The sequence below is a fragment of the Sinocyclocheilus anshuiensis genome, unplaced genomic scaffold (genome assembly GCF_001515605.1).
Source record: "Sinocyclocheilus anshuiensis isolate Anshui unplaced genomic scaffold, SAMN03320099.WGS_v1.1 scaffold343, whole genome shotgun sequence".
Taxonomy (NCBI): domain Eukaryota; kingdom Metazoa; phylum Chordata; class Actinopteri; order Cypriniformes; family Cyprinidae; genus Sinocyclocheilus; species Sinocyclocheilus anshuiensis.
In genome coordinates, this window is record NW_015549598.1 from 1,597,506 (window position 1) to 1,610,366 (window position 12,861).

The 12,861-nt window shown below is 37.6% G+C and overlaps 1 protein-coding gene across 1 annotated transcript in view; it reads left to right on the forward strand.

The window, feature by feature from the left end:
- LOC107658544 (seizure 6-like protein) overlaps window positions 1-12,861 on the forward strand; it is a 44,393-nt gene that overhangs the window by 24,097 nt on the left and 7,435 nt on the right. Inside the window, exons 2-10 of the mRNA XM_016447135.1 lie at window positions 2,598-3,044; window positions 4,594-4,733; window positions 6,773-6,968; window positions 7,511-7,696; window positions 9,187-9,358; window positions 9,437-9,606; window positions 10,410-10,609; window positions 12,402-12,457; window positions 12,671-12,761. Of these exons, the coding sequence (XP_016302621.1) occupies window positions 2,598-3,044; window positions 4,594-4,733; window positions 6,773-6,968; window positions 7,511-7,696; window positions 9,187-9,358; window positions 9,437-9,606; window positions 10,410-10,609; window positions 12,402-12,457; window positions 12,671-12,761 (1,658 nt within the window). The remainder of the gene's footprint in view (window positions 1-2,597; window positions 3,045-4,593; window positions 4,734-6,772; window positions 6,969-7,510; window positions 7,697-9,186; window positions 9,359-9,436; window positions 9,607-10,409; window positions 10,610-12,401; window positions 12,458-12,670; window positions 12,762-12,861) is intronic.

Below are 12,861 nucleotides of genomic sequence, written 5' to 3' on the forward strand. Positions count from 1 at the left end.
TAGCATTTACAAATAACAGCGTATCTAAAAGTATGAGACAACAACAAACAACAAACATAGACCTATCATTAAAAGCCGTGCTTGCACAGTTTCTGCATGATCCTCTTCAATAATATCCTCTGCTTCTCAATCGGGCTCAAACTTATAAGCGATATTAACGACGCTGTTGTTTACAATACAACCGGAGCACATGCCGCTGAGGAGAGGGGCGGGACGATTAGACGCGTGCTAGAGGCGGTTTAGCCAATCACAACACACTGGGCTAGCTAACCAATCAGAGCCCATCACGTATTTCTGAGGGAGGGGCTTCATAAAAGAAGGAAATGATCAGCCCGTTTCTCAGAGAAGGAACAGAGCGGTGTGGAATAAAGGTAAATTATATAAAAAATAATGCGTTTTTAAAAAAACGAAGCATTAACACATGTTAGACCGCACCCCATAAACACAATCAAGCCTAGAAAAAAACCATTGAACCACCCCTTTAAATGATTGACAGAGATAACACAGCGCTCGCAAACAGTGATTGTGGAAAGCTTTAGCCTCATATCGAACCGTTAACTGTTGTTTTGATACTGAAAAAAAATCGCAATGAACGTATTGGACAATCCTGTTTCTTGAAGGTCAGATGATAGAAGATCAAATGGAAGCTTTGCTGAACTTGAGATTGTTCTTCTAAATAAACGATCCTGTAATCTCACATGTTGTCTCCTCTAGAGTTTCACAAGAGATCTCAAACTGCTCTCAAATATGAAAGACTTCAATCAGAGGTAAAATATGACACTTTTCTCATCAGGTTTTCCTCAGATCAAATGATCTGCTGCTATCCATGTTTATTTTATAGCTCTGTACTCTTACTGTATGTCAATAATGGTCTCACTTGTGTCTGTTTTTCTCCTGAGGAACTTTAGAAGAAACATCTGAGACAAAGTTGATTCCTGAATGAAACATATCTGAGAATTCCCGAGCAATGAAATGTGCAAAATATATTTTTGCAGACATTTTCTGTTGAAGCTCTGTTTTAAATATAAGTGTTATGCATCCAGTAGTGAACAATCTTCTTGTTTGAATCGCTAATGCTGACTAATAAATTCAGGATTGCTTATATTGAACAGAAGTGCATGTATGCCGTACAGGGATCAAATTGACTTTCACTAGAGGACGAAGTGGCCCTCAGTGTGAACCTCACATCGGGTGCTTTCCCCTTGTATTCACATTCATTACATGTTTTATTGCTCAGACAACGTCCCTGGACAACACTCTATCACTCGCAGAGGGTAATAGCTTTTTTTCGCCGGTGTAATTTAATTGATCAGATTGTGCTTTTTTATTTGCTTTGTTTTTGTATTATAATATTACTATTTAGGTTTAATCTATATTTATTTCAGTTTTTGTTTTATTTCAGCTTTAGTTTTTATTTATTTCCAGTTAGTAATTTCAGTGTTTCAACTTTAAACAAAAATTAGAAATGTTGCCTTGGTGAATAACTAATAAGTTTAAATTTGCCATATAATATGAGCATTTTATTTTAGCTTTATTTCAATTAACATTTATTTTTATAATTTTTATATTTGTAGTTTTTGATAAGACTACTGTAGAGGGTTTTTTTTTTTTTCATTCAATTTGTTGTTTGCAATGAATTATTGAGCCAGTACATAAGAAATTGGCATTGAAAACCATGTTATTTCCATACTGAGCAGACAATATCGATTTTAATTCAGAGCTGTCAAGTTTGATTCGGCTGGAAATTTCATATTTCAACAACAGAAGGTGATAAAGAGGTCAAAATTATGTAGTGTACAAAGTAAGATACACGTACAGTAAGAAAGCTATAAAATTAATGTGGATAGCATCTCGGATCATCTGATCATGGATAAATCTGATGAGAAATGTTTGACTTTATACTGAGATCTTTAAAGGAACACTCCACTATTTCTGAAAATAGGCTCATTTTCCAATTCCCCTAGAGTTAAACAGTTCAGTTTTACCGTTTTCGAATCCATTCAGCCGATCTCCGGGTCTGACGGTAGCACTTTTAGCTGTAGCTTAGCATAGATCATTGAATCTGATTAGACCGTTGGCATGTCGCTCAAAAATGACCAAAGAGTTTCTATATTTTTCCTATTTAAAACTTGACTCTTCTGTAGTTACATCGTGTACTAAGAGTACTCTAGGCCGATATGGCTAGGAACTATACTCTCATTCCGGCATAATAATCAAGGAACTTTGCTGCTGTACTATGGGGGCAGCAGGCTCAATGATATTACGCAGTGCCTGAAAATAGGCTTATTGGAAGTTACCTAGCTGGGACTATTTTCAGGCGCTGCGTAATAGCAAAGTTCCTTGATTATTGTGCCGGAAAGAGAGTATAGTTCCTAGCCATATCAGCCTAGAAAATTGCAACTTTTCATTTTCCTAATCTTGATCTCTTCTGAAACTGGCGAGTTACTGGGGTCTTTTTCTCAAATCTCAGACACAGAAATGCAAAGTGTCCATTTGCTCTGCATTGCTGTCTAGGACAAACTGGATATCGGTTAACTTTGCAGGAAGGAACTTGTTTATTCCCCCCTAATTGTTCTCAAACTCTCTCTTTCCTCCAGATGAGTCTGGTTTGACTCCTCCACCAAGCCTTGCACCAGTGATGCAGGTACCAGCCCCTAAAGAAACCCCCAGAGGAGTTGCATCCATAGGACAGGACTTCCTAGAGTCTGTTCTTTCTCGTAAGGATCATCTTCTGGCCCAGAAGGGTGTGACTCTTCCCAGCAGTTTACCCCCTAATCTGGTACCCATGTTGGGGAAGGGGCTGGAGGCCGGAGCAGAGGCCCAGTCCCCTGACCAGCTCCTCTTGAGGAAGATGCTCCCTGCACACAGTGCCACTGGCCGACCTACTTTACCTCCAGCCTATGACCTCCCCACCGAACCCCCAGAGGCCGTCGCAACGCCCAGCTGGGATACCGATGCTCCGACCCCACACCAGAAACCTTTGGGCACCGCTGCGGTTCCCACCACTGTGAATGCTGAAACAGAGTCTGGTGTTTTCACCTCAGGTAAGACTGAGATTTTTAGAGAAACCTAGTAGAAAACTAGTTGATGTTCCTCATGCTGCTGTTGATTTTTCATATAGTTGACTCTGTTTAACTTTGTTGTTTAGTTGGTCTCGCAAGCTCTCATGGAAATTGAATGACTTCTTCATCATGACAAATCATTGGCTAGCCTGGTTTCCGTTCACTTTTAAAGGGGTCATATGATGCGATTTCAATTTTTCCTTTCTCTTCTGATATTATGCCAAGTGCATGGTCACCAAAGATGTGAATAAAATATCCATAATGCGCATAAAAAAGCTTACATGGTCATTTTGGGTGACATGCACATTAAAAATATTAGTTGAAAAACGAATCTTTCCTTGGCAACTAACTCTAACTAAAATAAGCCAAAGTTGAAGTACTAAAATAAAAATAAAGATAAATAGAAACATTAAAACACAAAACCAAATAAAAACGACAAGGGTATATAACAAAATTACTCAAATTTAAAATTAAAACAAAAAAAATTGATCTTTTTATATTGAATATTAAAAAGTTAATTGAAAATATTAATAAATATTATAATAGTATACAAATAATACTAAATTATTAATAATACTAAAAAAAAACACTGCTTAGATAATTGACTACTATCCGATATCTGTTGAGATGATTAACAAGCATGAAGTTCATCAGAGCATTTTGTTTAATTAAGTAAAGTAATTTATCATGATTATTAAACCCAGTGTCTGTTTGTACTGAATGCAGTGGCTATTTTCACTCTGCCCACCATTGCTCAGATATTTTATTTTTATTACTAATAATAGCATATAATATGACACTTTGTGTTAGTAGCATCTGTCACGGTTTACATTAGTGTAAACAAAATATTTATTGCCAGCCAATTATACTTTGTGCAAACAGCGTCTATCTTTATTTAGACTAAGTATAAATAGCATCTACCATTTACTTAGCATTACATAAATATATTTAAAAGAGCAATTTGCAACAGTTTCCCCCAGAAGTGATGATTTTGTTCCCTTTAACCCATGGGACAGAAATGCTGCTTTATTCACAAATTGTTTTTGCAATTTTTCTGAATTACTATTATTATTTATTATATTTATTTATTTATTTGCATTAATTGAATTTGCAACTTGCAATATACCTAGTTTGAACACCTGTATAGAAATTGAAGTTTAATTCATTTGCTAACTGCTAGCCATGGTGAAAAGTCACCACTTTATGATGTTGTTGTTGTAGTTTTTTTGATGCTGGTGTCTTGGTTTCCTCAACTAGCCTCACTAGGAAAACCATACTTGTTGAGCAGTTCACACGAGTTTTGCTTGACTATGCAAGATCCATGCCAAACCGGAACTAACCAGTATAAACTATCCTGTACCAGCATGGAAACTGGAGCTACTCTAAGCTAGCATATTTAGCAGGGAAATGTACAGCTACAGCTACATGATGTGTTTCTCCTCGCTGTTTATTTTATCTCAAATCCCCTCTGTAGACATTCTCAGATGAACAGTTGGGCTTTTAATGACGTCTGTCTGGCATTTTCCTCCAGCTGTAACAAACTGCAGGGTCAATTTCACCGACCCAGAGGGCTACATCGATTCTTCAGACGATCCTCCCCTCCCTGAAGGAGCGTTCCTGCAGTGCACTTATACAGTGACTGTCTACATGGGCTACGGTGTGGAGCTACAGGTACCTTTTAATATGAGCTTTGAATATTGCTTCCATTAATCATATATTTCCTCCACCGCCAAATGATATGACAAACTACGCTGGATATTCTTGACTGAATGGGCACCTGTTAATGCATGGATCTCTTTAAATGACATGCTAATAGACTGTGTCATTCAACAAATAAGCAGCTGCAGAACACCGACCACAGCATGTGGCCCCGAGGGAGTTATCTGGAAATGCAATCTGCTGCCTAACAAGCTTTTTTTTCTCCTGTGCCTAGCACATGTTCGCGACACCCTCGGATACAGGTGACTGAGCTTAACAACCCTGCGTCCAGTCGAATGTGCCCTCTAGTGGCACGTGGTGTATGTGCACAGATCTAATTACTGGAGCTGAGCACTTCAGGCCGGCAGCAGTGCGTTCCCAGAGAGCTGAAGCCACACAAGCAGACGTTAATGAGAGAAACGGGGGTTCAGTAGAGTCGTATTGCCGCAGTGCCCGCATACAGCCGGCTGTAATCCCATGTCCACGTCCGCTGTCCCTCTGTGGATGATTCACACCCGTGACATAATCTCTAATTACCGCTTTAATCCACAGCCAAAGGCCTGCTGTGTGTGTGTGTGTATTCTGTCTCAAGGGATTAAAACACTTCCAATTAATTTGGTATGTATACACACACACTGTCCTCATGGGATTGGATGAGATACGGATAATCCATGCTGGCTGTGATATGCTTTAAAATCAACATGAAATCAACATGCACTCTTTTTACTTTCTTACTGCACGTTCCTGATGTTATTTTGCACAATTTATTGGTGCACGTTATTTAAAAGAAAATGAAAAATGTTCTTGTAATCATCCATCAAAATGTATTACATTTCTCTGAAATGATTTTATCAATTTCTTTTAAGGAAAATCTATGAAAATTAAGCAATGTAACACCAAAGACACATTTAAATAAACCATATGAAAAAATATATATGTAAATTAGTTACTTTTTCAACATGGTGTGAAAAATCACTATGCAAGCCTTTGAACTTTGGTCTTTGAAACCTTTTATATTAATTTTAGATTAAAAGTGTCTAAATTGATACTAATGACAATTTTGACACTTTATTTTATATATAAGCATCTTTTTTATTTTAGAAATACAATTTATAAATATTTACATAGATTTGTTTTTTTTAATTTAATAACAGTACATTTACAGTATTTTATTTTTATTTATTATTATTTATTCAATATTTCAGGTAATATCAGTGTATATATAAAATATATTATTAAATAAAATATTGGAGATATAAGTATAATATAATAATCAAATGTAGTTATATTAATTATTAATATATAATTGAATCTATAATAGTTATACACATGTACATATTAAATATTAACACTAATTTGTTTTTTATTATATTAATTTATTATATATTATGATGTATCCAATATTTCAATTAATATCAGTATATACAGTATACAATTCAGTATTAAATTAAATATTGGGTATATAATTATAACAAATATAATAATTTAATATACTAATTAATAAAAAAATATAATAAACACACACACACACACACACACACACATATATATATATATATATATATATATATATTCCTTTTTTTGCACACTTGTTAAACCTTGTTAAATGCTTAGCAATGGAAAACAAAATTATTTGAGAATAAAGAGTTACATAAGTAACATAAAATAACTGTAAATGTCTTAGAAGTGTCTTGTCAGATGAAGGAGACAATCTATTTCATATTATTTAAGAAATTGTTAAGTTATATTGTTATACATATTGTTTTAATGAGTTAATGAGTCAAGGCGCATGTCACTGTCTCTATATTTTGAGAGTTACTCATGCATGAAGTTACCATAATATAATTATCAGATACCATCATTGCACTATGTACTTTTTTGTAAAGTTGTGTTCTCAAATGATAAGAATGTTGCTGTGAATGCTGTACTGTTCTTGCCATACATACTTCTTAGTGTACTGTATGTTCTTACCAGTGGTTCCTGCTAAAATGATTGGCATTCCTTCGTTGTAGGTCAAAAGTGTCAACCTGTCAGAAGGCGAGCAGCTGTCAATCAGAGGGGTAGATGAAGCCGGGGCCCTGCTGGTTCTGGCCAATCAGACGCTTCTGGTGGATGGTCAGGTGATCCGCAGCCCGACCAATATGCTGTCTGTGTTCTACCGCTCATCTCCAGAGGGAGGAGTCGGCATATTCCAGCTGCATTATCAAAGTAAGTCTTTTTCAAGACAAGCCACTTATGCATTAAACACAGCATCTTTGGGACTTGCCTCTTGCTGTGGTTTTAAAGAGATAATTACTCTTTTAAATAAAACTCTGATGTTTATGTAATATTATAGTAATGAGTCCCACAGGTGCTTGTGTAAATGCTAAAAACGCTTCTCATCCAGAAGTCTCAGTACTTGCGGTGCTCTTGTTGAACTTGTTAGTCACCGGCCAGACTTTGCCTCCAAACTTTTAATTGAAAAATTCTCCATTTGGTTAATTTGCTTGCTTATCTAACTTGATAGCTTCTGCCGTGTCCATTAACCGGCTAATGTACTTGTAGTTTCACTCCAGGGCTCATTTCACAAGGCTTTATTGTGCCGTCTTGTATGCAGTTTGTCTTATTCTGCATCCTCGAGTGGCATTAGCATTCATTTTCTTCATAAATGATTGAAGGAATAGTTCACCCCCAAGAATCTGTCATTATTTACTAATATGTCATAAAAGGAGAGTTTTTGAAGGATAATCATGCACTCTTTTATTGTCCAGTTTTTCGCCTGAGTTGTGCTCTACCTCGACGGCCTCATTTTGGGGAGGTGTCAGTAAAAGATCTGCATCCCGGAGGCACGGCCCATTTCCAGTGTCACATGGGATACCACCTGCAGGGGGACGCCACACTCACGTGTCTCAATGCCTCGCTGCCGGTGTGGAGCCAACATGAGCCAAGCTGCAGAGGTGACATACTGAGATTAGTAGAGGAACAAGTGCTGAAATGTTCATATAAAAAAATTTGAAGTAATTTGAACAAACTCCTAAACCTCATATTAAACATATATTCTATACGTATATATGTGACACTGAAGACTGAAAATTCAGCTTTGCATCACAGAAATAAATTACATTTTAAAATACAGTGGGTATAGAAAAGAATCAGCCCCCTTTAAAATAATCACATTTTGTTGCTTTGCAGCCTGAAATGAAGACGGACACAGTTTTTGTTTTATCCAGTTGTATTTGCTCAGAGCAACTTATAACATCCAAGTGAAAGATATAACACCAACATGTCAGAAAAAAAAAACAAGAAAAAAAACAGAATCACTGAGTTGGAAAAAGGATCGCCCCCTTGTGTCAGTATTTTGATGAACCACCTCTTGCTTTAATTACAGCCTTTAGTCTGTTGGGTTTCGTCTCTACTAACTTTGCACATCTAGACTTTGCAATATTTGCCCACTCTTCTTTGCAGAACTGCTCAAGTTCAGTTCAATTTGATGGGGACTGTTTGTGGAGTCCTCAAGTCATTCCACAAATTATCAGTGGGGTTTAAGTCTGGGCTCTGACTAGGCCATGCAAGAACATTCACATTTTTCTCCTTCAACCACTGTGTGCTCAGTTTTGCGGTGTGCTTTGGGTCTTTGTCATGTTGGAAGGTAAAGCTTCTTCCCATTGACAACTTTCTGGCAGAGGGCAGCAGATTTTCCTCAAGAATTTGACAGTATTTTGCCCCATCCATGTTTCCTTCTATCCTGACAAGTGCTCCAGTCTCTGCTGCAGAGAAACACCCCATAACAGGATATTACCACCTCAATGCTTTACTGCAGGATTGATGCTATTTGGATGGTGAGTTGTATTGGATTTCCACCAGACATATCGTTTGGTGTTGAGGCCAAATAATTAAATTTTAGTCTCATCTGACTCAAAATCTTCAAGGTGCGTTTTGGCAAAGCTAGGTCCTGACTGCATGTGGCCTTTCTTGAGGAGTGGCTTTTTTCTTGCAACCCTCCTATACAAGCCACATTTGTGGAGAATCTGTGATATTGTTGTCAAATGCACACAATGACCACTCTGTCATAAATTCCTGCGACTGCTTCAGAGTTGCTTTAGGCCTCTTGGTCGTCTGACTGACCAGTTTCCTCCGGCTCTGTCATCCAGTTTGGAGTGACGTCCTGATCCAGGGAGGGTGCCATTGAGAAGGTGATCAGCTACACCTGATTGAGTTTACAAGTCATTTTTAGGAGGGGGTGATCCTTTTTCCAACTCAGTGATTCTGTTTTTGTATTTTTTTTCTGACATGTTATATGACATATATATGGTAATAATATAAATAGGTTATTTAAAATAATGGAAATATAACAAACCCACACATATACATATATATATTTCCTTTTATTATTATTATTTATTTTAAAGAGAGTCATAAACACATTTTCCGTTATGTTCTCTTCAAGCTTTGTGTGGAGGGGTTGTAAAAAATGCCACAGTGGGCCGTGTACTGTCCCCCTCACCCCATCCGGGCCCTAACAGCACCCTGGACCGCAGCTGCTCTTGGTCCCTGGAGGCTCCTAACGGCCAGAGGCTGCACCTGCATTTGGAGAGAATGGTGTTGGGTCCGACAGACAGGTAACAGTGTGTGTCATCTAAATCAATGCACGATTTTTGTATGTATATAAGAGACTCAAGCCTTCTCCCATGAAACAGGCTGGTCTTATGGAGCGGCCTTGATGCAGGGTCAGTGGTCCTGTTTGATTCCGGGCGTGGCGGTCCCATCCCGTTTGAGGGAGTGATCAGCGAAGGTCCGGCTGTTCGGGTCCAGTTTATAACAGACCAACCTAATAGTCACAACACTGGATTCAATATGCGTTATGAGGGTAGGCCACATGCATCTCTGTAACACCAATCATGTAGGGCAAATACATCCAACTCAATATAAACCTGCCTATAAAGTGTTTGGACATTAAACCATCTGATGCATGAATTATTAAACCAGGAAGGTAAAGAAAATAAAATACAGTTTATTTATTTGTATAGATTTATAAATTATAGTAAAAAAATAGCTACTTTATGTATCACCACTTTCATCAGCCATTTTGATTTTATGTTGTCATAAATAAATAAATGAGTAAATAGATAAATACAAACAAGAGGACAGTGATACTGAATGATGTGTAAAGATGTAACATCACAACCTAAAATATTAAAAAAGCTTTTAACAACCTGCCAATTGTAGTGGACATCATACATCGGAGGGTTACATAACACTTAAAAATGTGTAAATTTCATTGCATTAAATATTTTTTATTTTTTTTCCAATTATTGGGAATCAATTGCTCTATGTTACGTGTTTTGCTTGAAAAGTGTGCTAACATGTCTGATTTTGTCCAATTGTTGTATTGTTTTATCATTTAAACATTAAAATAAATGTTATTTTTTTTACGTGTTTTGCTTGAAAAGTGTGATATAGCATGTTTCTTTAAGTACATTTTGTTTTATATTTTATCTGTATTTATTATTTCTAATATTTTTATTTATGTCCTGTATCTGATATCTCATGCAATAAGATTTGTAAATATTTAAGTGTAACTAATCTAGCTAAGGTTAATCAGTCTAACATGTTTCTCTGGATTGTTCATTACTCTGGCTAATAGAGCTTGTTCTAATTGTTCACGTTTAGCATTTGAGAAGGGCCACTGCTATGAGCCATACATCCAAAATGGAAACTTCAGCACGACTGACCCGACTTACGGCGTGGGAACGGTGGTGCAGTTCACCTGTGACCCCGGGCACTCGCTGGAGCAGGTGCCGCCCGTCATCGAGTGCATCAACACACGAGACCCCTACTGGAATGATACAGAGCCCCTCTGCAAAGGTAGAGTCATGACAGATGATCAGAACTTTACACTACATGCTACATAATACACATCACTGCCAGACAACATTTATCCTTTGCTAAATGTCATGGGATGGCAGATTTGAAGCTAATTAAGACCGTTTTCTCTAATTATGCTATGGTAATTGCATAGAATGTTAATGGTTAATGGTATGTTAATATTCAAAAACGGCCTTTGATCTAAGTGCTTTTTAGAATTTCATCTTTTTTGCTGTGAGGCTGATGAATATTCTCACATGTCGTCCTGATCATCAGTAGTCAATGACTTTTAGTTGTTGCCCTATATTTAACCTTGCTGTAATTCATCTTTAGCTGGGATAAACAAAGTTTTCTGTGACTGACATCAGGTCGTAACACTAACAGCTGAACGTAACACTGGTCAACCCCACATGGTGTGTTACACATTCTTGTTATCGCTTGGGTGTCACATGCAATTAATATCGTAATTAACGCAGCATACTGTAGTCTGGAGTTTCACAACCAAATGCACAGGCCACAAATCAGAGATTATAGAGGACAAGTCTTACTGTGCTGAACATTTCAGAGTGTAATAATAACAAATATCTTTATAATAAATTTAAAATAGTGTGTGTGTGTGTGTGTGTGTGTGTAGATAGATAATTATATTTATAAAATTGTAGGTTGATTGGGAGATGCTTGCAGGGAAGGTAGTTGCTGAAGGAGGTTCTGATAAACATTTGCATTCACCTGCCATGTCGCTGTATAAGAGGCCCAACACCTGCTGCACAAAACATCCCCCAAACCATGACACTTCCTCCTCCAGCTTTCACTGACTTCTTTACGCACTTGGGCTTCAGTCTTTCCCCAGTTTGATGCCAAACAAAATGTTTCCCATCAGACCCAAATAAATTAAACTTTCTCTCATCACTAAAGCGAACTTTGGACCAGTTCTCCTCTGTCCACACAACATGCTCCTCAGCAAAGGTGAGCCTAGCCTTTTGATTCTTTCTGCTGATGAGAGGCTTCATCACTGCAAAGTGTGCTTTCAGTTTGACTTCTCTTAAACGTGCCGAGACAGATCCTTACCCTGTTCAGCGCTGAACTGGCGAGCAATTCCAGCTGCAGTGTTGAACCGATTGCCCATTGAAAGTCTCCGCATTATCCTGCCTTCTCTTGAATTTGTCTTACATGGACAACCAGCATTTTTGGGGGACTTGAATGAATTAGTGTCATTGTAAAGCTGCAATATACTAAAAATCACAGATTAGAGATTCAAACGTCTCATGCAGTGGCTGAAAGGGTTGTCCCTTTGGCCTTCATCTGGACTGTTGCTGGGTTTCAGTCAGCTTAGAGCAGCCTGCCATCTTACAGTCTCAGTGAAAATTAGAGGAATATTGCCAGTTAAATAGGGTTTGTCATATAATTAAGGAAATTTGCACCAGGTGCCAGATTAACACCAATAGCTTGGAGGTATCTGTAAGTGCTCCCAAATTTTGATCAGTTATTTTTCAAATACCTCATTTTAAGTTTTTTTATACTGTGCTTCAGAATACAATAAATGTATGAAATATGCTTAAAAAACTGGCCATCTACTCCTGTTAGGATAACTTCAAATAGGACTAAGCAGTGACCTTGAAATTTAGGAAATTGTAGGTTGTTCTCTAATTTTGATCTCCACTGTATGTCATGTACATGTATATCCATCCTAAAACCTGTCAATACAGGTTGATATCATATAAATAAATATAAATGTATTTTAAAAAATATTACAAAAACATATATGAACAGCTTTTGTTCTTGTGACTTTTTTTTTAGATCAGCTGGAGGATTCACGTCGGCGAGGACAAACGCGTCCTGCTGGACGTGCAGCTGTAAGTCCTTCTGGAACATTCTGTTCTGACAACAACAGCAAAGTCTGCAGCTAATGCATCAAGCTGCTGCTGCTGAAATCGAACGAAACCCACAGACTGCTGGATGCGATGACTCACCAAACCGCCTGAATGACTCGTTCATTTTCTCATTTCCTCCCACACAAACCCCTCACCTCTCGCCCACTGTCTCTTTCTCTCTCTCTCTCTCATTAGCTTGAATCTGAGCGACAGTGATATGCTAACCATTTTGGATGGGGATGAGGTCACAACACGTATATTGGGGCAGTTTGTTGGGGGAACCACGGTTTAGGTGTAGGGTTGGTGTAGGGCAATAGAATATGTAGTTTGTACAGTATAAAAACCATTACGCCTATGGAATGTCCCCATTTAGATAGCTAAGTAAA